The 24,967-nt window shown below is 40.4% G+C and overlaps 1 protein-coding gene across 12 annotated transcripts in view; it reads left to right on the top strand.

Moving 5' to 3' along the window:
* Positions 1–24,967, top strand: part of VPS8 (VPS8 subunit of CORVET complex) — a 229,439-nt gene that overhangs the window by 112,779 nt on the left and 91,693 nt on the right. For all 12 annotated transcript variants that reach the window (XR_002786485.2, XM_064278125.1, XM_064278406.1 and 9 more), the window contains 7 exons: positions 4,296–4,415; positions 5,463–5,519; positions 8,800–8,882; positions 9,660–9,744; positions 10,649–10,747; positions 17,434–17,523; positions 22,627–22,673. Coding sequence is in view for 11 of the 12 variants with exons in the window: in XM_064278125.1 (XP_064134195.1) it covers positions 4,296–4,415; positions 5,463–5,519; positions 8,800–8,882; positions 9,660–9,744; positions 10,649–10,747; positions 17,434–17,523; positions 22,627–22,673 (581 nt within the window). In the remaining variant the exon portion in view is untranslated. The remainder of the gene's footprint in view (positions 1–4,295; positions 4,416–5,462; positions 5,520–8,799; positions 8,883–9,659; positions 9,745–10,648; positions 10,748–17,433; positions 17,524–22,626; positions 22,674–24,967) is intronic.

The raw sequence follows: 24,967 nt of genomic DNA, 5'->3' as shown, positions 1-24,967 counted from the left end.
TGAAATGGAAGTTTCTTCTCCTTAATGACTTTTACTTTGGACAAAAGCTGACTTTTGATTAAAGGGACCGCAAGCTAGGAAGACATTTTTTGGAAACCAAAATTAAAAATTGTACATGACATTAAGGTATTACATTTTTGATAGTTCTTTATAATTTTCAAAGCATGTTTATATACATTATCTCATTTGAACTGCCTATTAACCTTGTAAGATAAGCGATGATAAATATGAGAATAAACAACAAAAAAAAAGTAAACCCATAGCTGTCGAGTCAATTCTGACTCATAGCGACCCAATAGGACAGAGTAGAACTGCCTCATAGGGTTTCCAAGGAGTGCCTGGTGGATTCAAACTGCTGACTTTTTGGTTAGCAGCCCTAGCACTTAACCACCGTGCCCCAGGCTTTCCTCAGCCATAAGTTATTGAATTTCCCTGACCTCCTCTTTATGACTATGCCCTTTGTGTGGGTTTTCTTTCAGTCCCTCAGGCCTTTTCTTTCTCTTTCTCTACCCTTTTTGTAAGACGTAATCCTTTCGTTACCATTACTATAATGGTGTAGCAGCCACTCTGGTGGCGCGGTGGTTAAGAGCCCCCACAATAAATTACCATAGATTTCATTGGCATACTGTTATACCGCACATTGGTGGCGCCAGAGTGCCACTAGCCTTATTGCTGGATTGTGTTACCAGATCATATTTCTCAAAATCCATATAAACCAAACCCATTGCCGCCAAGTCAGTTCTAACTCATAGCGACCCTATAGGACAGAGTTGAACGCCTCACAGGGTTTCCAAAGAGCGGCTAGTGGATTTGAACTGCTGATGTGTATTTTGGTTAACAGCCGTAGCACTTAACCACTGCACAACCAGGACTCCAAATTCGTATTACCAAACAAAAATGTAAACACACTCAGCTAGTGAGCATGCATTCCAATACTGAAAACATATGCCATCAAAAAAATTTTTTTAAATAAAAATTGGTAACAGGTTTTAACTCAGATATCTTCCGTGAGAAGCTCTTTTTGAAGTCTCCCCCACGCTGCAGTTTTGATTAGTTTCCTTTCCCTGTTAACACTGGATGCTGCACTTAGCACAAACTCTACTGCAATTGCCTACATGTCTCTTCTCTTCCCTGGGCTTGAGCTTCTTGAAGGTAGAGACTATAAGGATTTATTTTCTTTCTCTCTTTTTTTTTTAAGTCATTGTTTTAACATGCCCAGAACTTAGCACATTGCCTAGGACCTAGTAGATGTTCAGGAAATGTTTGCAAGTTGATTAAATTTGAATTTAAAGCTATACTAAATTGCAAGAATGACTTACATGAAAAGGCTAAAACTCCAAACCGACCAAACATGTTGCCATTAAGTCAATTCCGACTGATAGCGACCATGTAGGACAGAGTAGAGCTGCCCTGTAGGGTTTCCAAGGAGCACCTGGTGGATTCGAACTGCCGACCATTTGGATAGCAGCTGTAGCACTTAACCACTACTCTACCAGGGTTTCCAGAGCTCCATAAAGTACTTATATTATTACTGTTGGCGAATTGGTACTTTTGTTATTTTAATAGTATTTACGTTGGGCCAGTGAAGAATGAGCTTTTGGGATTATTGTCTCGTTTCTGGTGATAGAGGTGCATTAATTTGTTGAAGTGTAGTTTTAAAGGAGCCAGTGACAGTAGGATATAGACAGTGACCAGTGAACGGGTGATCAAACCCAAGGACATCAAACTGCGGACATTAGTGTGCTGAGTAGCTGCAGATATGGAGATGAAAAAGCAGTTAACTTTTTACTTTGTACAAGATTACCCAGAAACTTTTTACGCAGGACCTCTGAGATTGGTCAGAGAGAGGAAATGGAGAGGGAAACCAGAATTTCTGGAATGAAAACTAATTAGACACTTGCTGAGGTAGCAAGGGCATTGACTGTGAGGTAGAACTAATTTCACAAAAGGTGCATCTAGGCTCAGACAGTTAGGTTTATACTTTTCAAACGAGGGAAATGGCTGAAGGCAGAGAAGAGTACTAGCTGGGCCCCAAGAGTTGAGTCCTAGGAAAGGGACCTGCACGCTGAAAGAGAGTGGTGACGGGGGATGTCTTCAAGCTAGCAAAACTTTTTGAATATTATAAATTGGAATTTAGATATAACAAAATATATTTTACAACTTGAACTATCTTCATACTTTAAAACCAAACCAAACCCACGGCCGTTGAGTTGATTCTAACTCATAGCGACCCTACTGGACAGAGTAGAATGGCCCACTAGGATTTACAAGGTTGTAAATCTTTGTGGGAGTAGACTGCCAAGTCTTTCTCCCGAGGAGCAGCTGGTGGATTTGAGCCACTAACCTTTCAGTTAGCAGCCAGCAGCCGAGTGCCTCAACCACTGTGCCACTAGGGTCCCCTCCTCATACTCTACCCACTGCCGTCGAGTCGATTCCAACTCATAGCAACCCTGTAGACTGCCCCATAGAGTTTCCAAGGAGCGCCTGACAGATTTGAACTGCAGACCTCTTGGTTAGCAGCTGTAGCACTTAACCACTCTGCCATCAGGGTTTCCCCCTCATACTCTAAAAAAAACTAGTAATGATTAATTATGTACATGAACAGGCTGTGACTGGTGGACTCAAAGCAGCAAGGGTAAGAAGAGAAAGGGATACACTGCTAGCAAACTTAAGAAAAGCTAGGTCCTAGGGAACATTTTATAATAGGAGAAACCTTACACTTTATCTTTGAATGAAGGTTGGAAGGAGCGAACTTAAGACTTTTTAGTAGATGGGACAGGGTAGTATATTCTAATTTGTTGTAGGGTTGCCCGCCATAAATTCAGCTAGTCCAAAACAACATGTGAACTTCCCTCTCAGACTTCTGCCTTCTGTCTCTTTGTTAATGGTGTCATCATCCCACCTGCCAGTCAGGCTCAAAGTCCGCCATGTTTTTTTCCTCCTTCACTCATGTATTTCTGCACATGAGTGCTTTCCTGTCCCTCCTGCTCTGCAGTGTCCTCCTGCCTGCTCCTCCCTGCATTTTCATGGTCTCTACCCTGGCTCAGAACCCTTTGTATCTCTCCTGGACCCCTGCAGTCATTTGTGTCTTCGTTGCCCTGCCTTCTATGTCTTTCTTCTGTTACTTTATCCTGTACCTGCTGACAGGATGGTTTCCCTAAGCATACTGCTGGTCCTGAGCAATCTCTTGGCTGAGCACAATGGAGTGAGTGTGTAGCTCCCAGTGAATGTATAGAATTGGTAGCTTCCCAGATTTCTCTGGAATAGATCCCAGATTCCCTATGATGACATTCAAGGCCTTAATCTTCCCTTTCAGTCTGCTTTGTTCTTCCTCGTGCTGCTGGGTCCTAATGAAACTCATCGTCCCCCAAACAGATGGGTCCTTTTCCATGGCCATGCTTCTGTTCACACTCTTCCCTCTGCCTGGGTCACCCTCTTTTCTGACATTTCCCCCGTCAGAGATTATCGTGGGCTTTATACCGTAGCTTACAAGGTGTTTTTCTCATTTCCATTCAAATACCCTCTCCAACCGGCTGAACTAACTTTTCTCCCACTGCGTTTCTGTAGTCATTTGTGCCTTTATTATGGCGCTAATCAATTATGCTGCTATTTAACACTTGCTTATCTGTCTCATCGTTTCTTCTAGTTCATAATTCCCTCAAAGATAGCTACCCCAGCGTCTTATATATATAATATATATAACAGGTGCTCAGGAAAGAAGAGCTGACTTATAGTAAAGGAATGATTGTGATTCGATAGCTGTGTGTGACGGTAAAAAACTCATTTTTCAAAACCATTTGTTGAAGGAACTGCTGGTAGACAAGGCTGAAGCCATGCACTCCATTGATGCCTGGAATAGCGACCTTCATTCTGGGATACCTTGACTCTGAGGTTACCTTACTTTTAAACCCCAAAGCCACCTGCTTCCTCCTATGTTGATGGACCTGTTTTAGTCAGCCCATTTCCATATCCTAGGTCAAGGATTCTCTTAAGAATTTCTGAGGGAAACATGATTAATGTTTCTCTGAAATCCTACATTCACCTCTCTCACAATTCAGTTCTCATCCAAGTTGTGCCTAGAAGTACCCCAAAAATCATTAAGACGTTTTCCTTTCAGAACCTGCAAGTAGTTGTGTTTCTTTTCTAAATGATATTAAACTCAGTTGTGCAGTTGATGAAAGAACCTTTTCATGGGCCTTCAGTAATGAGGCTTTCCTCTCCCTCTAATTGTATATTTTTTTGTGTATCAAACCAGGTGTTGTGTTGAATAAATGGCCTCTTTGTTTTTTCATCAGGTTATGGTGGAGAACTCAGATTTTACTCCCTCACAAGTAGGGTGTCTGTTTACGTTCCTTGCCCGCCAGCTTGCAAAACCTGACAATACACTGTTTGTGAACAGAACCCTCTTTGACCAGGTAAGTGTCTTTAACGATGAGCTTGACCAGGTAAGTGTCTTTAACAATGAGCACCAGAATTACTTTTCTTCTGTTCACTGTTCATACAAAAATTCACTGGATTAGCAGGATAGACTACTGGGTAAGTGTCTTAGCAAGGGGAGGCCTGTCGAGGTTTCAGTCTGGATCTAAACTAGTTTTTTTTGCCAATGATGTGTTCTGGGTGGTATGACTTTGCCTAGTAACCCAGTGTCATGGGAGTACAGTTTGTGGAGACTGGTTTCCAGAGGTTCTCTTTTGTCAATTCTTCTGTTGCTCTGAATTGCCTAGAATTCTTTACTCAGGATTTTCCAATTCAAGATTCGCCCACCTTTCCGATAGTAAGACCTTGATGATGATCATCAGGAGGAGAGGTTGCTTTTGGAAGATTTGAAGTTACTTACAAATGACTTTGACTCTGCTGGTGTCTCCTGCGTTTCTGTAGGTGGTAAAGAAAATACTTCTCCTCTGGAGGAATAGTAGCTAGTAATGACTAGCAGCTGCGGAGCACTTCCTGGGGCCAGGCACTGCTCCAGAGCTTTAGCCTCCCAGTAGCTCTGAAATAGATACCGTTGTTATCCCTGTTTTGCAGATAAGGAAACTGAAGGTTGGAGAGATTAAGTAAGTCATCCAAAGTCATACTGAGTAAGGGTTATTACCAGCAGTTAATGTTATTATTAAATGTTAGTAAGTAATTTAGGTAACTTGACTCCAAAATTTACGCTTTGCATGATCGGTGGTATCATGAAACTTAAAGCTAAGCTATGTATGTGATGCTGCCTTCTAGTCATGTTTTAAACAGTAAAGAAATGCAAAGTACATACTACATTGTTAAACTGTTGGTATGCATGAGCCTGATGCTTCACGTACACAGGACGGTCAGCTGGGAAGATACCACAAACCTGTGGTATTTGTTATGGCAGAGTGAACACTTGGCAATAATGGAAACACAGTTACTGTTATTTTCATTATGACAGTGTTGTGGAATGTATGCTGGTGTCCAACAAAAAATACTTCTTCTTTGACCAGGTCCTTGAATTCCTCTGTAGCCCTGATGATGACTCCCGACACTCCGAAAGACAGCAGGTATGAACGACTAGAACACTTTTTGCTAGAGAATGGGAAAGATGACAGAATAAGCCAGAGTGAACTCTTCTGCACTAGACAGAAGGGGGAATGGCTCATGCCAGATCCTGATGCTAAGCTCCAGATAGTGGCGACCAGAAAATAGAGGGATGGTTATCAGAGGTGTATATATATATATAGGGAGCTTATATCAAACTAAATTCCTCAGCACACTGGAACCATCTCGCATGAGGAACAGTAGCAAAGAGAACATTTCATCCTTCTTCTTTATGTAGCAACAGTTAACCCTTACTGTACCCTGTTTTCTAACAGTGTCGTTAATCTGATAACCACCACTGTCTGCTGTGGCCCTGTACCAGAAATCTGTGAGATCCCTGGGTATTGGGGCATTCAATTTTTGGGAGTCCCCTACCAGGGCTGAGCATTTCTGGAGACCAGAACCCATCCGGCCCCCCACTGATGACTGTGGCTTTGAGAGCTGGGCTGAGTTTTTATGCTGATAGTGCACAGCTGGGAAGTGGAAGTTCAGCTAAAGAGCACAGTGACCCCTTTCTTTCCCCGCACAGCTGCGCCCCGGTGCCAGCTGCAGGCTTGGGAAAGAGCACCTGCTAAAAATTTGGTGATCTCTTTAAATTATATTGAATACAGATAGTAAAGTGGTCCCCTTATTTTGCCACTTACTTTGCCCTTATTAGCAGTAACATTGTCTCCTGGTACACGTGGTATTTCTATATCAAATGATAAGAGCTTTTTATATAAATAACTGACTTATGCAGGAATAAAACCCAAATCTAGATGTAAAGATTAAACTTTGAAAAGTAGTCATAGTATGTTAATATAACACCTGCAGTCTCCTCCTGAGATGATCTGGTTTTTCCTTCTTATTTTAAAAATACAGGAAACTGATGAACTTGCTCAAGGTCATTATCAAGACCAGAACCCAATTCCTTCCTTCTAATCCAGCACTCTCCCTTGTAGCATTTATTCTGTATCAGAATTTGTTTATGCCCTGTTTTTGAGTAATTTCCAGTGGTGTGCTGTTAAATGCTGAACAAGTGGCTTGCCAAGTGTAATTCCAGCATGAGTATTGGCTGATAGTTCCATTTGTGTAAACGAATAAGACAAAAGTGACACAATGGAGAGTTGTGTCAGAACTTCATTTATTCGTCAATGACGTGACTTCTTGGCTGAATCAGATAACAGTTTTGAAATCCTAGAAAAATATTTTCTCAGTTGTATTCTGTGCTCTTAACAGCATAACAACTACAGACTTGCACACTTGTATTCTGATGGCCCTATTAGCATTGTCTCCATCATGTTCTTAACCAGGGATTGGCCAACTTTTCTATAAAGGGCCAGATCGTAAATACTTCAGCCTTCATGGGCCACATGTAGTCTGTGTCACATACTCTTGTGTGTTTGACAGCCCTTTAAAAGTAAAACCATTCTCAGCTTATGGGCCTTATAAAATTAGGCCATGGCCCGTAGTTTGCTGACGATCAACAAAACAATAAATCAAGCCCTAATTTATAGCATTTGCCAGTTTCCGTGGCCAATTTCAACGTACCAACATGAAATCACTGAACATGCAGCTGGGAAGAGATGGGTAGTGACATGCCTTTATATAATGTTTTCACCACACAGATAGTGTAAATAACCTTAAGAGCATACGTAACAATACAGTGTAACAAAATAATCAGGAAGTGGTGAGCTTTGAATATCACTTACCTTTGTTTTTCATATAGTTTATTTAATAGTAAATTTATATAATTTGATTTTTAATCATGGCTATGTTTAACCAACGGAAACCCTGGTGGCATAGTGGTCAAGTGCTACGGCTGCTAACCAAACGGCTGGCAGTTCGAATCCGCCGGGCGCTCCTTGGACACTCTATGGGGCAGTTCTACTCTGTTCTATAGGGTCGCTATGAGTCGGAATCAACTCGACGGCGCTGGGTTTGGTTTTTGGTGGTTTGGCGTGTTTAACCACCAGAGTCTTGGTTTCCTGGTGCTCCTGTAACAGAAATACCGCGAGTAAGTGGCTTTAAAGAACAGAAATGTATTTTCTCACAATTCTGGAGGCTAGAAGCCCAAGTTCAGGGTGTCAACTCTAGGCAAAGTTCCTCCCTTGTCTCCTTCAGCTTCTGGCAGGCCTGGGCATTTCTTGGCATTCCTTGGCTTTCAGACAGATGGTCACATCGACTTTATAAGACATCCCTCAAAAGTGATTAGAGTTAGGACCCAACCTACTCCAGTGTGACCTCATTAACATAACAAAAGACAAACCCTATTTCTAAACAGGGTCACATTCACAGGTACAGGGGTTAGGCCTTCAGCTATCTTTTGTAAGGACACAACTCAATCCGTGACGACCAGCTTGCCAAACTTCTGAAAATTTAACAATCATTTCTGGTGAGTTGGTAAGCCTGGCTCCAGCACCAGCATTTCTATTCCATCATTCAAATTGAAGCCTCCAGCAAATGTGATCCACTTTATGTTTTTTCTCTTAGCACACTGTAGTGCTCAAAGTGGATTATATTGGAGTTCTGAAACGTATAGTTTTGGTAGGTTTTATTTCTTTTCTGCCTTTTTTTATTTAACTTGAAAGTAAGCAGTTTACTGTGCTAGAAGAATGCTTGGTAAAATGGTTTCCTGGAGTTCTGAGAAGGGCCATGTCACTATGCAGCCTATGTTTCAGTACAGAAGAGAACTGTCTCACATTGCTCGAGGGACTGTTGAATTTTTTTGAGGTTTATTTTAAAATATTGATGAGTCCAGCTCAATATCTTAGTCACCCTTTTTATTCAGCTACTTAGAGTGGTAAAATTAATTATATGAGCCCCACTGTTTAATTAGAAAAATGAACATGTGAGCATGGATACTACCTGTGGACATCAGACTTTAAAGAGCCGTGAAACATAAAAATACCAGACAAAAACTCACTTCTTGAAAGGATGGATAGAGGCATTTTTAGCTTAGCGGAGGGTCAGTTTGGTATTCTAATAGGGCTTTTTTTCTCTTTTTATTATTTTTATAATCCCCGTGTTATTCCTTCCATGTGTGAAAGACAGAAAACATTTATCTTTTTATAAGACTTACCTATAATAGGATCAACACTGTAATGCCAACCTAACCTCATGAAAACAAGCCCAACATCATCAAGTAAGAAGACACACACACACATAAAAAGTTACAGTCTGCATGGGTGAATGGGTTCTTGAAGAGGTAGTAAGTGAAAATAAATTCCAACATGTTTTCACTTATTTATTTTACATGTCCAGGTCCTCTTAGAACTGCTGCAGGCTGGAGGCATAGTACAGTTTGAAGAGAGTCGGCTCGTGCACATGGCAGAGAAAGCTGAGTTGTAAGTTGCTTTGAAGCCCTATGTAGTTTCCCATGACACTATTACATTTCTCTAACTTGAAACCCAGCATTATTAATGCATTGCTGCTTTTTCAATGTGAAGAGATTATGCGAATAAGAACAAAACCAAAGTATGAAAGTTTTTGCCTTTCATTTGAAATCTAGAAATTAGTAAAATTTGCAGCAATTGACAGTGGATAAATTGGAAGTGTTTGTACACTTGTCTTAGTATGAGAGTGAAATCTTATGTTTTATTAATTTGTGTGGATATATGTATTTATTATGTTTATTTAAAATATCCATGGTACTTTATAGATATTTGACAGGTATATATATATATATATAAAACAATGCAGTTAATAGCAGATAAGATACAAGATGCTTATTCCACTGCTGTTTATCTAGTTCGTTGAATGTTGTTTTATTTGACATATTTAATTCTGAACAAAATCTCATCATACAAAATTTTTGCAAATCAGTAACGAATATCTAGTGTATTGACTTATTTCTTCTGTAACGCAGCGTTGCTGTAACATTTCTTTTGCACCAAGCTTTGAAATTTCTTATAAACATAGTACTCAGCAGCATCTTAAACCTGTATTTAGAGAAATGGCAGATACATGTCTCCCTTAGACACTGTGTCTTCACTTAACAGTAGAAATCATATCTACTATACTCATTTAATACTAACCTATATGCCTAAGAAAGCTTCTCAGAGCAATAAGCTAATAACCACCTGCCTGTCTGGTACAATGCAGTTTTTCCTTTTACATCCTAGCTACCAAATTTGTGAATTTATGTATGAACGCGAACACCGGTATGACAAAATTATTGATTGCTACTTACGTGACCCACTGAGAGAGGTGAGTTAAGAGGCTGATGTACCTTTTTTTCTTACTCAGTTTTTTTTTCTCCTTTACTGAGTAAAATTAACTGGTCACTAGTTACAACCATTCAGTAGAAAGACTTGGACATGTTTTACTGATCCAAGGTTTTCTTCATTTATTTAACAGCTTTTTATTGCATGCCTGTTATGAGCCAAGTTTACATTGACAGTTAAAACAAATATAGTCCGTGCAGTCTTGGAATTTATAGTTTAGCAAGGGAGTCTGGCACTAAACAAACAAACAAAAACCCAAATATATAATTACAAATTGTGAAAAGTGCTAGGAAAAATAAAACAAGATGCAACTTTAGAGGATAATGGGAGAACTGACTTACGTAGACCACGCAGAGAAGTAATCTCGAGGAAGAGACGTATAAACTGAGTTTTGGAATTTGAGAAGAAGCCAGCGAAGCAAAGAGTGAAGGGAAAAGTGCTCCAGGATGAGGAACAGAAGATGCAAAGACCTTGAGGTGGGAAAATTTTTGGCATGTTCAAGGAACTGAGTAGAGATCACATAGCTGAAGTGAAGATCGGTATAGGTGGAGCTAATAGACAAGGGCAAGAATGCTTTGACACGAAACTGGGAATGTGGACAGGAACCACCAAAGGCAAAAGTCTGATGTTCCTTCGTTAGGTTATTGGAGGTCAGTAATTGAGACTAAAATTAATTGGCACAGGTTTGTAACTTTTAAGAACGTACTCTTAAACTTTAAACAATTACTTTTTCTCTTTAATGTCTGTTATCCATCAGTTAACTACCTCCAAATGGTTTTCCATATCCAAATACTAGATGTTTATCAAGACTGGTACAGATAGTAGATCTTGACTAAATATTACATGAGTGAGTGAGTGAATAAATGATACTGTCTTGTGCTCTTCAGGAAGAAGTCTTTAATTACATTCACAATATCTTATCCCTCCCTGGACATACTGCAGAGGAGAAGCAGGCTGTATGGCAGAAAGCAATGGATCATATTGAGGTATGGATTCAACAAAAATTTCCAAACTTCCCCATTTGAATGGTGTCTTAGTTACCTAGTGCTGCTGTAACAGATGTTATACAAGTAGATGCTTTAACAAAGTGAAGTTTATTCTCTCACAGCCTTGGAGGCTGGAAGTCCAAGTGCAGGGTGCCAGCTCCAGGGGAAGGTTTTCTCTCTCTGTCAGCTCTGGGGAAAGGTACTTGTCGTGAATTTTCCCCTGGCCTAGGAGCTTCTCAGCACAGGGACCCTGGGTCCAAAGGACACGCTGTTCTCCTGGCTTTTGTTTCTTGGTAGTATGAGGTCCTCCTGTCTCTCTGCTCGATCTTCTCTTTTATATCTCAAAAGAGATTGGCTTAAGACACAACCTAATCTTGTAGACTGAGTCCTGCCTCATTAACATAACTATCTAATTTTGCCTCATTAACATCATAGAGGTAGGATTTACAACACTGTAGGAAAATCACATCAGGTGACACAATGGTGGACAGTCACACAATACTGGGAATCATGGCCTAGCCAAGTTGATGCACATTTTGGGGGGACCCAGCTCAATCCACAACAAGTGTTTATATCCCAGATTAACTTTATGCCAACAAAGCAGTGGCAGGTATCATATTATTAAATTGGTTTACTTAAAGATTATTAAAAAAAAATGAGAAAACCCATTGCCATTGAGTCAATTCCAACTCACAGAGACCCTATAGAACAGGGTAGAACTGCCCCCTTGGGTTTCCAAGGAGTGTCTGGTAGATTTGAACTGCCGACCTTTTGGTTAGCAGCTGTAGCACTTAACTACTACGCCACCAGGGTTTCCTAAGGATTATAGTCATTTTCATATAATTGACTGCATCCCATATTCACATTCATAAAGCCTGTGTCATATACAGTTTATTATATTACAACTTCTGAAAATAGCCCATGTTCATTCAGCTAGTAACAGACTGTAATATTAGTGGGTTTTTACAAAGTTCTTAGCAGGATTCTGACAGTACTTCTGGTCTTTTTCCCCAATAGGTGATGGGAGTCCTTCCGTCCAGTCACCCAGTGAAATTGTAGAAAGATTCCCGCAATGAGTTGTTCTCTCTGTTTTTCCTTCCCTTGTATGACAGGGTAATCGCTCTGCTCTCCCTCTGTCAGCTGCTTCACTGATTTTGTTTATGCATGCTGTTTTCCAAGAGTTCAAGAGGTCACTTCACTGTTGGAACAAAAAGCTGTTTTAAAAAAACGTGTGTAGGTGGCTGACTGACAAGACTAATACATGTGTGACCAGCATGTGATCGGACTGAGTTCTGAAAGAGGCCCAAAAATCCCCTCCTTAGTTTGCTTACCTTGGGTGCGTAATGTACCATTTACCTCAGAAACCGACAGAGCTAGTGGTTTTCTTGAAATCTGTTCAGTTTTATGGGTCCATGCTTATTGACAAAAAGTAGTAAGGAAAGAAGCCAGGTTGGGAAATAACCTTTGTGTCTACAGAGTTTGTTTTGTTCCTCGCGTGGCAAGGATCAAGTGGAGGGACAGCTTTTGGTGGTGGGTTTAGCACTGTAGTGACTTCCGTAATTCCATACCGTGTTTTAAATTTTCTTGTACCTGTGAAAAATGATACGAAAGGACGAGCTCTGAAACGTTGAGAAAGCATTGCATGTTACTTAAACACTTTGTTGTTCTAGTTGCTGAAGGTTGTAAAGTGTAGAAGGATCAGATCTGTGAACAGCCACTTAAGTGAAACATCTGGTGTGAAAGGTGTTACAGTCAGTCATTGGAAGTGTGGTCTGAAGTACTTTCCACACTTTCATCTGTGGGATTGAGAACATGGTGTGATTTAATGCTATCATATTCCTGCTAACAGCAAGATGAATATCTATTGGTGAAAGAGCCTAGTAGGACCTTCTCCTATTTTGAGTTTTATCTTTTTTTTTGTCCTTTAATCATTTTGTGTTCTTCCTTTCATCGTCCTGTTTAAGTCTCCGTAGTTACGTTCTGGCTCATTCTTCTTTTCACTTCATCTGCATTATGCACTGGTCCGCACACATGGACTCCAGACATCCAGAAATGAAAGCTGTGTCTCTCTGCATAATGTGAAATGTGATGAGTTAATCAATGAGCAGACAAAGGACTCAGCAGAAAACTCAGGCCAGAGAAGCAAGAAGTATTTTTGCTGCACAACAGTTATTTCTGCTGAATATTTCTTCCCAATCTGCACACTGACCCTTTTAATATCTCTTAAGGCCACTATGACAAGTATATAGACTTTACAATGAAGGACTACTGTGTCGTCAGTAATGTAAATGAAATCAAGATTAAATGCCTAGGGAGAAAAGTCATCACAGTGTATCTTAAGTCTGCTGCTTACTTTTCTATTTGAATGTCTTTTGAACTTACTGATTTGTGTGAGTTCTTTATATATCATGGATGTTAGCCTTCTTTTCAGTGATGTGTGTTGTGACTATTTTCTCCTACTCCGTGGCTTTTGCTTTTAATCCTTTTATGGTTCTTTTAAAGAAAAGTTTTGTTTTTTTCCCCCAAAGTAGTCAAAATGATCAATTTTTCCCCAAATACCTGAGGAGATATCCTAATATGTTATCATCTAAAACGTTTCTTGTTTTGTTTTCATCTTTAGATCTTAGGTCCACCTGAGCCATTTTGTGTATGGTGTGAGTCCAATTAATTTTTTTTTAAATAAATGGATTCTAAATCATACTGTTGTTGTTGTTAGGTGCCATCGAGTTGGTTCCGACTCAAAGCGACCCTATGCACAACAGAATGAAACACTGCCTGGTCCTGAGCCGTCCTTACAATCGTTGTTATGCTTGAGCTCATTGTTGCAGCCACTGTGTCCTCTTTTCTGCTCACCCTGTGCTCTGCCAAGCATGATGCCCTTCTCCAGGGACTCATCCCTCCTGACAACATGTCCAAAGTATGTAAGGTGCAGTCTCGCCATCCTTGCTTCTAAGGAGCATTCTGATTGTACTTCTAAGACAGATTTGTTCGTTCTTTTGGCCGTCCGTAGCATATTCAATATTCTTCACCAATACCACAATTCAAAGCCATCATTTCTTCTTCGGTCTTCCTTATTCTTTGTCCAGCTTTCACATGCATATGATGCGATTGAAAATACCATGGCTTGGGTCAGGTGCACCTTAGTCTTCAAGGTGACATATTTGCTCTTCAACACTTTAAAGAAGTCCTTTCCAGCAGATTTACCCAATGCAATGCATCTTTTGATTTCTTGACTTCTGCTTCCATGGCTGTTGACTGTGGATCCAAGCAAAATGAAATCCTTGACAACTTCAGTCTTTTCTCCGTTTATCATGATGTTGTTCATTGGTCCAGTTGTGAGGATTTTTGTTTTCTTTATGCTGAGGTGCAATCCATACCGAACTCTGTGGTCTTTGATCTTCATTAGAAAGTGCTTCAAGTCCTCTTCACTTTCAGCAAGCAAGGTTGTGTCATCAGCATAACAGGTTGTTAATGAGTCTTCCTCCAACCCTGATGCCCCATTCTTCTTCATATAGTCCAGCTTCTCGGATTATTTCCTCAGCATACAGATTGAATAGGTATGGCGAAAGAATACAACCCTGGTGCACACCTTTCCTGACTTTAAACCAATCGGTATCCCCTTGTTTTGTCTAAACAACTGCCTCTTGATCTATGTAAAGGTTCCTCATGAGCACAATTCAGTGTTCTGGAATTCCCATTCTTCGCAATGTAATCCATAGTTTGTTATGATCCACACAGTTGAATGCCTTTGCATAGTCAATAAAACACAGGTAAACATCCTTCTGGTATCTCTGCTTTCAACCAGGATCCATCGAACATCAGCAATGATATCCCTGGTTCCACGTCCTCTTCTGAAACTGGCCTGAATTTCTGGCAGTTCCCTGTCGATATACTGCTGCAGCCGTTTTTGAATGATCTTCAGCAAAATTTTGCTTGCATGTGATATTAATGATATTGTTCTATAATTTCCACATTCGATTGGATCACCTTTCTTGGGAATAGGCGTAAATATGGATCTCTTCCAGTCAGTTGGCCAGGAAGCTGTCTTCCATATTTCTTGGCATAGGAGAGTGAGCACCTCCAGCACTGCATCTGTTTGTTGAAACATCTCAATCGATATTCCATCAGTTCCTGGAGGCTTGTTTTTCGCCAGTGCCTTCAGAGCAGCTTGGACTTCTTCCTTCAGTACCATCGGTTCCTGATCACATGCCACCTCTTGAAATGGTCGAATATCGACTAGTTCTTTTTGGTGTAATGTCTCTGAGTATTCCTTCCATCTTCTTTTGACGCTTCCTGCGTTGTTTAATATTTTCCCCATGGAACCCCTCACTATTGCAACTCGAGGCTTGAATTTTTTCTTCAGTTCTGTCAGCTTGAGAAACGCTGAGCATGTTCTTCCCTTTTGGTTTTCCATCTGCAGCTCTTTGCACATGTCATTATAATACCTTACTTTGTCTTCTTGAGAGGCCCTTTGAAATCTTCTGTTCAGTTCTTCTACTTCATCAGTTCTTCCTTTTGCTTTAGCTGCCCAACGTTTGAGAGCAAGTTTCGGAGTCTCCTCTGACATCCATCTTGGTCTTTTATACTAGAAACAGTTATTTTAAAAGGTTGCCTTTCCCCATTGCTCAATAATGGTACCATTGTTACATGTATATCAAGTGTCTGTAGGCTTGGTCTATTTTTTGGGCCCTCTTATTTGTCTGTCTCTGTATCAATACCGCAGTTTTATGTATTGCAGCTTTATAAGAAGCCTTGGTATCTTTAAGAGGGTCTTGTCTTTTCTTGACTTTTTGTACTTCCAAATGCATTTTAAAATTAACTTGTCAAGTTCCACCAAAATTTTTTTAAAAATCTTATGACTCGGATGGGTAGTGTGTTGAATCTCCCAGTCATTTTGAAAATATTTGACATCTTTACAATATTGAGTCTTCCAGTCTGTGACTACATAGTCTAACCCTTTATTCAGTATCTGTGTGTAAAGTTTTATAATTTTCTCTGTAGAAGTTCTCAATCCTTTGTGAGGTTTACTGTCACAACTTCATACTTTTTGGTGCTCTTATTAATGGTTATTTTTAAAATGTCATTTCCAACATAAGTATAATGTTTGCTGGAAGAATTTTTATGGACATTCCCTTCTATTTTAGTTTGCTAAAGGTTTTCTCATGAGTGGATTTTGAATTTTCTACTTTTTCTCCCTTATTCTCTTTTTGTGATAATTTTATTGATTGAATCTCTTGTTGAATTCTGCAGATATATCCAACTTGATCCTGACATGTTATCCTTTTTATGTATTGTTGGATTTTGTTTACTAATATTTTATTTAGGATGTTTACATCAATGTTCATGGTCAAATAATGGATCTATAATTTTCATGGATCTGTAATTCCCCTTTCTTTTATGCTCCTTTTGGGTTTTATAGCAAAATTTTGCTTTCCTCAGAAAATGGAACGTTCCCTTTTTCTGTCCTTTGGGAGAGACTGTTTAATTTTGGAATTATTTATTTCTTAGATGGTTACTAGAACTTTCTGGTGAAGCTGTTTGGGGCTGGAGTTCTGTGGGAAGATTTTTTATGACTCATTCAATTTTTTTAATGGTTAAAAATCAATTCAGGTTTTCTGTTTTTTCTTGAGCCAATTGATTAAATTACATCTTTCCAGGAATTTACCAATTTGTCTAAGTTTCAAAAATTTTGGCTTAAATTCATTCTAGTTTCTTTTATATCCTTATAGAGAAGATGTGTAGCAACAGCCCTTTTTTCACTTGTGATACCGTTAGTTGTGCCTTCTCTTTTGTGATATATTGAATGAAAGTAGTACAAGATACAGTAATTTGTGTCATTTCATTACTATCAATCTACAAATACCATCTAACACAACAGTTATTAGAGATGTAATGCATATTGCAGTCACAGTAACTTGTCTGAGTTTTGTTTGATAATATGCCATGTCAATTATATATTTGGTGTTTGCATTTTAGCCATGTAGCATGGTTGTGTTTGCTCACAGGGTTCCCACAGAGAAGGTGCAGTTGGAAGACTAGAATAGTAGGTCCTAGAAACTAGGCGAAAAGAGAGTTCCAAGCAGAAAAGGGTAGTCAGTAGTGTCAAGAAATGTCAAAGGAGAGGGCAGAATGGAAGTCTTAGATTTGACAGAAATGGGTCTTAAATGCTCATCACAGTGGTCCACATTTTAGTTTCACTTAAGACAAGTGACCTTAAGTTACTTTCTTAAGACATTTCCAGTTTCTAAATCCACCAGGCACTAGAAGTAAAGTTTTAGGATTCTTAGCCAGAGAAATTACCATTATATACTCTTGTTTTCATTTCTTGAAGTTATTACTCTAAGCTCAAGGGTGAAATTCACTGACAGGGAATTTGGGGAGCTTTCGCTTCTTCCGCTCATCCTGTAGAGATGATGGCCTACGTCCAGAGCTTTAGTACTTTCATTTCCTAAGAATTCTGAATTACCTTTTTTTTTTTTCAATCAAAATCTGGCTTATTATATGGCACATTTCCAGCTTTGCTTAGGTGCAGCCTGTCCTTGAAATTGCAGCCCTATGTGCTGGTCTCCTGATGTGCAGTGTAGAAGCCTGTGGCAGCACTGAGGCTGGTGGCTGTACCTCACGTCTGTGGGTGTTCCATCTAACTGTAACATTGAGGATGATCTTGTCTTTTTCTTTCACCCTAGGAACTTGTGTCCCTGAAACCCTGTAAAGCTGCAGAGCTGGTTGCTATCCACTTTGCTGAACAGATTGGAACAGTCATTAAAAAAATTCAGGTAAACATTACAAAAACATATTAGGAAAAAACGTCTAGCAGAGAGACAATTACTGACTAAGAACTTTTGATCATAGCAGTTTCTTCAGCTCATAGTTGCTATTTTAATAACAATTTCCACACTGTGTGTGTGTGTGTATGTAGGAATTTGGTACCGGTTGCTCTGCATCCAGAAATGAGGGAGTTCATCTTTGTGCATAACAATTGCTAACATCTGTGAAATGTTTTTGGAAATATAATCTGTACTTCTAGAAATCATAGTCCACAGAAGATCACTATCTTCTCTGCTCTAGGAACTACAGCCATGTTCTTTTTGAGGTTCATGTTATTTATTCAGACCTTTGTCATCCTCAGGTTGGGTTAATGCAGACTATTTAGAATTTTTCCTGGAAAATCTGAAGTTGGACTTAGCTATTTTGGATCCCTGGTGGCATAGTGGTTAAGAGCTTGGCTGCTAACCAAAAGGTCAGCAGTTCAAATCAATCAGCTGCTCCTTGGAAACCCTTTAGGTCAATTCTGCTCTGTCCTGTGGGGTCACTATGAGTCAGAATCAACCTGACCGCAGCATGTTTGGTTTTTTGGTTTGGTTTAGCTATATTGAACTGACTCAATGGCAGTGGGTTTTTTGTTTTTGTTTTTTTTTTTTAAGTTAGCTATATTAATACTGAATATGGAAAAGTTCAGTTCAAAATATTATTTAGTGGCCCCAGTGTTTCACTTACCACTACCGTGGCAGTACTTGTGGTGAGTTTTGCCCACTGCTGCTTGTTATGGCCACAAGTGATGGTGGCAGGCATAGTGACAGGAAGTGCTGCACCGTTCTCAGGAGGCAGTAAGACAGGTAGGGAATAGGTGTGCAAGATGGAAACCAGAGCCATGAGTTGGAGGCAGCTGGCATAAGCAAGAGACAAAGATATAGGACTCATTCGTTTAAATACTTATTGTGGCTCCGCTGCATGCCATGGTGCGCTAGACCCTGGGGGGGCAAAGAAGAACACAACTCCTCATTTACTTTTCCCTGTGGAGCAGAGAAGCACTTGTCTAACTGCAGTCCAGTGTTATAAGAGCTGGATGAAAGATGTGTGAAAATGCTGCAGGAACGAGAGACGAGAATCACAGACTGTATAAGGAAGTTGCCAAGAATTCCCAGAGACACCTGAGCTGGGTCCTGAACGATTGGTATGAGCTTTCTGGATAGGGAGTGGGGGAAGGGCTTTCCAGAGAAAGGTCCTGGCTATGGGATGCCTTGAAGGCATGAAGTAGCGCGTGTGTACGTGCGTGCGTGTGTAGTTAGAGAGTGGTCAGGAATGTGGGAAGCGTTCTGTGGCGGGTGATGGTGAAAGCGGCATTAGAGTAAGCTGTCAAAGGTTTGTGGCAAAACCCAAACCAAATCCATTGCCATGAAGTTGATTTTGACTCATAGCAACCCTATAGGATACAGTAGAACTGCCCCATAGAGTTTCTAAGGAGTGTCTGGGGGATTTGAACTGCCGACCTTTTGGATAGCAGCTGTAGCTCTTAACCACTGCACCACCAGGGTTTCCAAGGTACATAAAGGAGGAGTTAAAAGCATGGAGGCTGGAAAATATAGGTTGGAACCTGGTACTGAAGGACCATATGTATGGTGCTGAGACACTTCTACAGTCTCTTCTGTGTCCTGGAGAATTACTAGGGTTTGTTTAAGCAGAGAGGTGACATCATTAGTGTCATTTTATAGAAAACTAACTCTGGATAGCAATGTGGAGAATGGATCGGTAAGGAGAACAAACGAGGAGCCATGCCAGTTAGAAGGCAAGAGATGTAGAGGAACGATGGTGAGCACCAGGGCTAAGTGGGCAGCAGCGGAGTGGACAGGTTCAAGGTGTATTTGTAGAGTAAAATGTATGGGGCTTGATGTTGAATGTGATGGGAGTTGTTAAAAATGGCTCCCAGATTTCATCTCACTCCAACAAGGCTGGCATTAATCCAAAAAACACAAAATAATAAATGTTGGAGAGGCTGTGGAGAAATTGGAACACTTCTATACTGCTGGTGGGAATGTCAAATGGTACAACCACTTTGGAAATCAATTTGGTGCTTCCTTAAAAAGCTAGAAATAGAACTACCATACAATCCAGCAATCCAACTCCTTGGAATATATCCTAGAGAAATAAGAGCCTTTACACAAACAGATATATGCACACCCATGTTTATTGCAGTACTGTTTACAATAGCAAAAAGATGGAAGCAACCAAGGTGCCCATCAACGGATGAATGGATAAATAAATTATGGCATATTCACACAGTGGAATACTACGCATCGATAAAGAACAGTGAGGAATCTGTGAAACATTTCATAACATGGAAGACGCTGGAAGGCATCATGCTGAGTGAAATTAGTTGCAAAAGGACAAATATTGTATAAAACCACTATTATAAGAACTTCAGAAATAGTTTAAACTGAGAAGAAAACATTCTTTTGTGGTTATGGAGGGGAGGGAGGGATGGAGGGTGGGAGAGGGACATTCACTAATTAGATAGTAGATAAGAACTACTTTAGGTGAAGGGAAAGACAGCACACAATACAGGGGAGGTCAGCACAAACGGACTAAACCAAAAGCAAGGAAGTTTCCTGAATAAACTGACTGCTTAGAAGGCCAGCGTAGCAGGGGCAGGGGTCTAGGGGCCATGGTTTCAGGGGACATCTAAGTCAATTGGCATAATAAAATCTATTAAGAAAACATTCTACATCCCACTTTGAAGAGTGGCATCTGGGATCTGAAATGCTAGCAAGCAGCCATCTAAGATGCATCAATTGTTCTCAACCCACCTGGATCAAAGGAGAATGAAGAACACCAAGGACACAAGGTGATTACGAGCCCAAGAGACAGAAAGAGCCACATGAACCAGAGACTACATCATCCTGAGACCAGAAGAACTAGATGGTGCCCCACTGTAACCGATGACTGCCCTGACAGGGAACACAACAGAGAACCCCTGAGGGAGCAGGAGAGCAGTGGGATGCAGACCCCAAATTCTCTTAAGACCAGACTTAATGGTCTGACAGAGACTGGAAGGACCCCGGTGGTCATGGCCCCCAGACCTTCTGTTGCCCCAGGACAGGAATCATTCCCGAAGCCAACTCTTCAGACATGGATTGGACTGGACAATGGGTTGGAGAGGGATGCTGGTAAGGAGTGAGCTTCTTGGATCAGGTGGACACTTGAGACTATGTTAGCACCTCCTGCCTGGAGGGGAGATGAGAGGGTGGAGGGGGTTAGAAGCTGGTGCAATGGACATGAAAAGAGAGAGTAGAGGGAGAGAGTGGGCTGTCTCATTAGGGGGAGAGTAATTGGGAGTGTGTAGCAAAGTGTATATGGGTTTTTGTGTGAGAGACTGACTTGATTTGTAAACTTTCATTTAAAGCACAATAAAAATTGTTTAAAGAAAAAATGGCTCCCAGATACCAGGCTTGGTTGTCCAGTCTGGGGAGGTCCATTAGCTCAAGAGGACTCAGGTATTAATTCAATAAATATTTATGTACCTGCTATGGGCCAAATTCATTGTGAAGTGCTGAGGGTACAAAACTCTAAAATGTGATCCCTGCTCTCAAGGAAGAAGGCAGATAAGCCAAAAGGCAATTACAGAGTAGTTTGAATTGACTGATGGTAGGGCACTGCCCAGGGTGCAGTGGGAGCGAATGGGAGGCTCCATCCATCGTGTTGAGGGGTTAGCCAGGCATTTCCTGCTTAAACTGCTCTCAGCTCACAGAGCTTCTTCTCTCCCCTTCAGAGTTAGCAATTTTGGTGAATCTTCTTGTCTGTGTGGTTGTTGTTAGAAACGTAAGATTATCAATTGAAAAATTTTCTTTTTCATGTAGTCTGTAAAGATACTAAAAGGCCTAGAGGCCCAGTAAATGAATATAATACCATTCATCAGATAAACATATAAAAGCTGAAGTGTAATGCTTAAGAAAAAGGGGATTATCTGTGGGCTGTTTGTGGTGTCTTAGGTGTTTGTTTTAAGAAATTAAGTATTTATCTTATTGCACCATTTTATTGACTGTGTACCCTTACTTTTGAGACCAGAAACGTGCTTCTGACCAATCACTTTCAGAATCCTTGAAGTGGAAAATAAGCTAAAATATTCAATCACCACCAGAAGGAAGATCATCTAAAATAAAGCAATCTTATAAGGCCAGGGGAAAGACAGAAAATCAAAGACAGGCAAATATAAATATATTTTTAAAATCACATTCCAAAAGCCATTAATCCTTTTCAGCTTTGAGAGCCCCCCTGCTTTTTACAGGTAAAATTTGAATATGTCACACATACAAAATAAATAAAAGGCCCACATAATAGAAAAACACTAACCAATAATAGTTTTTGCTTAGCTGTATGAGAACTTAGAAAACATTTATACTTATATGGTATTCTAAGGTTTATTTCATTTAATCCTTATTTGCATGCTATTCAGCAACGCTATTATTGCCCTGTTTTTTCACATAAGGAAACTGAATTGCTAAGAGGGTCAGCGAATTACACAAAGTCACAGGGCTAATGAGTCAGAGACAGAATCCATGTTTTATGGCCTGTTATTGCTAGCATGTTGCAGTTCTGTGGCCATCTCTTCTGTAGTTGATTACATTGTGGAGTGAGTGAGCATTTTTCTGTAAATTTGGGCCTCAAACTCCCACGCTCCTTAGATTAATGATCACACAGTAGGCTCTTTTCACCAGGAGGAGGAGCCGGTGAGGCAGTGTGATGCCCTTGATGCAGCCAGAGTTCACTGTCAGAAGGCCGGCTCTAAGCGCCTGCCTTTTGAAGGTCCTTGTGCTGGAAAGCTCAGGATTTACTGCAGTAGAGTGCTTCTTGGTGGTCACAGGTGTTTTGTTTCTTCTACAGTCAAGGTTGAATGTATGACAGTGACTAGAGCTAGTGAGAGGAAATGAAAGGACCTCCACATGAGTCTTGAGAGTTTCTCACATCTGCACAGGGCTTACTGGATAAAGTCATGTATGTGGGCATTTTAAAGGGATAGTCTAGTTCTTTACCAGGGCATAGTTTGAAGAACTTGTTTTAATATTTGTCTTTTTTTTTTTTTTCTTTATTGTTTTTCTATTCAGAACCAGATTTTGCTTTTCAAATTTTTGAGGCGCCTTCTCGACCCACGGTATGTTAATAAACTTTAGTTTTTTGTAATAATACACAGATGAGAAATCAAATGAAATAAATTCAGGTTGAGAAACTGACCCATGGTACCCAAACAGTACATTCCGCTCTTTGTTTATTTTTAATAGTCTTGGGAGTAACAGTTATATAGATTATCTGAAAATATGTGATCTGAAAATAGATTATATTTAGAGGGAATACTTTTCTTTTCACTTGAACGTGAGCATGCATGATAAGTTCTCATTGGTGTCAATAAAGTTAGGAAGCTGTGCCCCCAAGGAGGCGTTCCAGGAAGAATTTGGTGACCAGCCAGCTTTCTCCTTCTACCCAGCTTCCCGTCTACTTGTGTTCATTCCATGCTGTGGATTGATAGCTTCACTCTTCAAAATAAACACCTAGTTTCCAGCCTTCTTCTAAATGTATTACTTTTTTAACTCTCAGTTGAAGTATTTGATTTTAAATCTTTTCCTGGCAGTGTGGGTAAAAAAAAAAAAGCGTGGGTAGGAAAGTTTAAATGTTTTTTTTTGTAACTGCTACCGTGGCATTTACCAAATAAAATGAACCCAGGTTGATGATGGAATCAGCAGTGTATCTGTAAGTGAAGCAACTGCACATGACAGCGTGTGAGATCTGAAGGTTCTGCTGCAACTGAGCATAGAGGAGCCTTGGTGGCATAGTGGTTAAGAGCTCGGCTGCAAACCAAAAAGGTCAGCAGTTCGAATCCACCAGCCGCTCCTTGGAGATGGTATGAGGCAACTCTGCTCTGTCCTGTGGGGTTGCTATGAGGCAGAATCAACTGGAGAGCTACGGGTTTTGGAAGTAGAGTATATTAGAAGTGGAGTGTAATAATATTTAACATCCTCTGAGACAGTTGCTCTTAACCAGAAGTATGTACCACAACTACCTGTGAAGCTGTTGAAAGTACAGATGCCAGGGCCCAACCCCGGGAAACTTTGGGGGCGGAGATACTTCTGATCTACACCTAGAGCTGAGCATCACTGGTTAACAGTACTGTTCCAGAGTGGCGTAGCTTTCACGTCAGACGTTGGTTAACAGTACTGTTCCAGAGTGGCGTAGCTTTCACGTCAGACGTTGGTTAACAGTACTGTTCCAGAGTGGCGTAGCTTTCACGTCAGACGTTGGTTAACAGTACTGTTCCAGAGTGGCGTAGCTTTCACGTCAGACGTTGGTTAACAGTACTGTTCCAGAGTGGCGTAGCTTTCACGTCAGACGTTGGTTAACAGTACTGTTCCAGAGTGGCGTAGCTTTCACGTCAGACGTTGGTTAACAGTACTGTTCCAGAGTGGCGTAGCTTTCACGTCAGACGTTGGTTAACAGTACTGTTCCAGAGTGGCGTAGCTTTCACGTCAGACATTGGTTAACAGTACTGTTCCAGAGTGGCGTAGCTTTCACGTCAGACATGACATACAAGCCTCGAGTTTCATTACAATACACACAGGCCAATGAAAAGAGTCATTCACTCACTGCAGTGACTGTAATGTCAGTTTTGGTTATTGCAGCATTCTATGCTATTTTTAAATACTACTAATTTTGGCGATTATATCTTTCCTTGAAATTGCAATCATTTAAACCTTGAACAAGCTATTCTGCATTTAGATTTAGAATCAAATAAGCAGATACTTAGAAAACTGTCTGACCACATATCCCCCTTACACCCCAGTTTCGGACCTTTTTGAAGTATCTATGTTTTAATTCTCTGTTCTCAGATTATTACTGAGATTGGACATCTTTTTAAAATTTTAATCACTCATTTCTATTTCCCTCAGAGCCAGTTTGGGCCCCTGTCTACTTCTAGAATCACCCAACGGAACCATCTTAGAATTGGAACTGGGGAGTAGGAGGGAAGGAAGAGCTGGGGGAAGGATGGGGGGAAGTGGAAGAGATGACGTGAGAGACCTGGAATGACCCCGCTTCTGCCAACAGCCGAATCTCCAGCTTTACTTTTGCCTCTTTTTAAAAAAGCGACTTTTTGTTTTTGAAACTTAAGAGCTTTGTGTTAACTAGACCGATACCTTAGCTCCACCTTTAAAAAGATCTCACTTTACTGTTGATCCACCTCCACGATGATGTCAAAGAACAAGCGTCCTGCTTTGAGTATCCCACGTATTGCATCCTTTTGCATTATGCCTTAGATAGGAGGCAGGCGTCAGTTCAGACGGTGCTTTAAATTTGTTTGTAAATTTGATGCTTGGTATTCAGTGCAAAATTTTTTATAAAAAGAGTATTTTACATGATAATATTTCAGGCTAAGCCATAAAAGCCTGTTTAACCCAC

This window comes from Loxodonta africana, chromosome 1 (genome assembly GCF_030014295.1).
Source record: "Loxodonta africana isolate mLoxAfr1 chromosome 1, mLoxAfr1.hap2, whole genome shotgun sequence".
Classification (NCBI taxonomy): Eukaryota; Metazoa; Chordata; class Mammalia; order Proboscidea; family Elephantidae; genus Loxodonta; species Loxodonta africana.
Note: the sequence above shows the minus strand (reverse complement) of the source record. Positions and strands in the feature narration are given on the sequence as shown.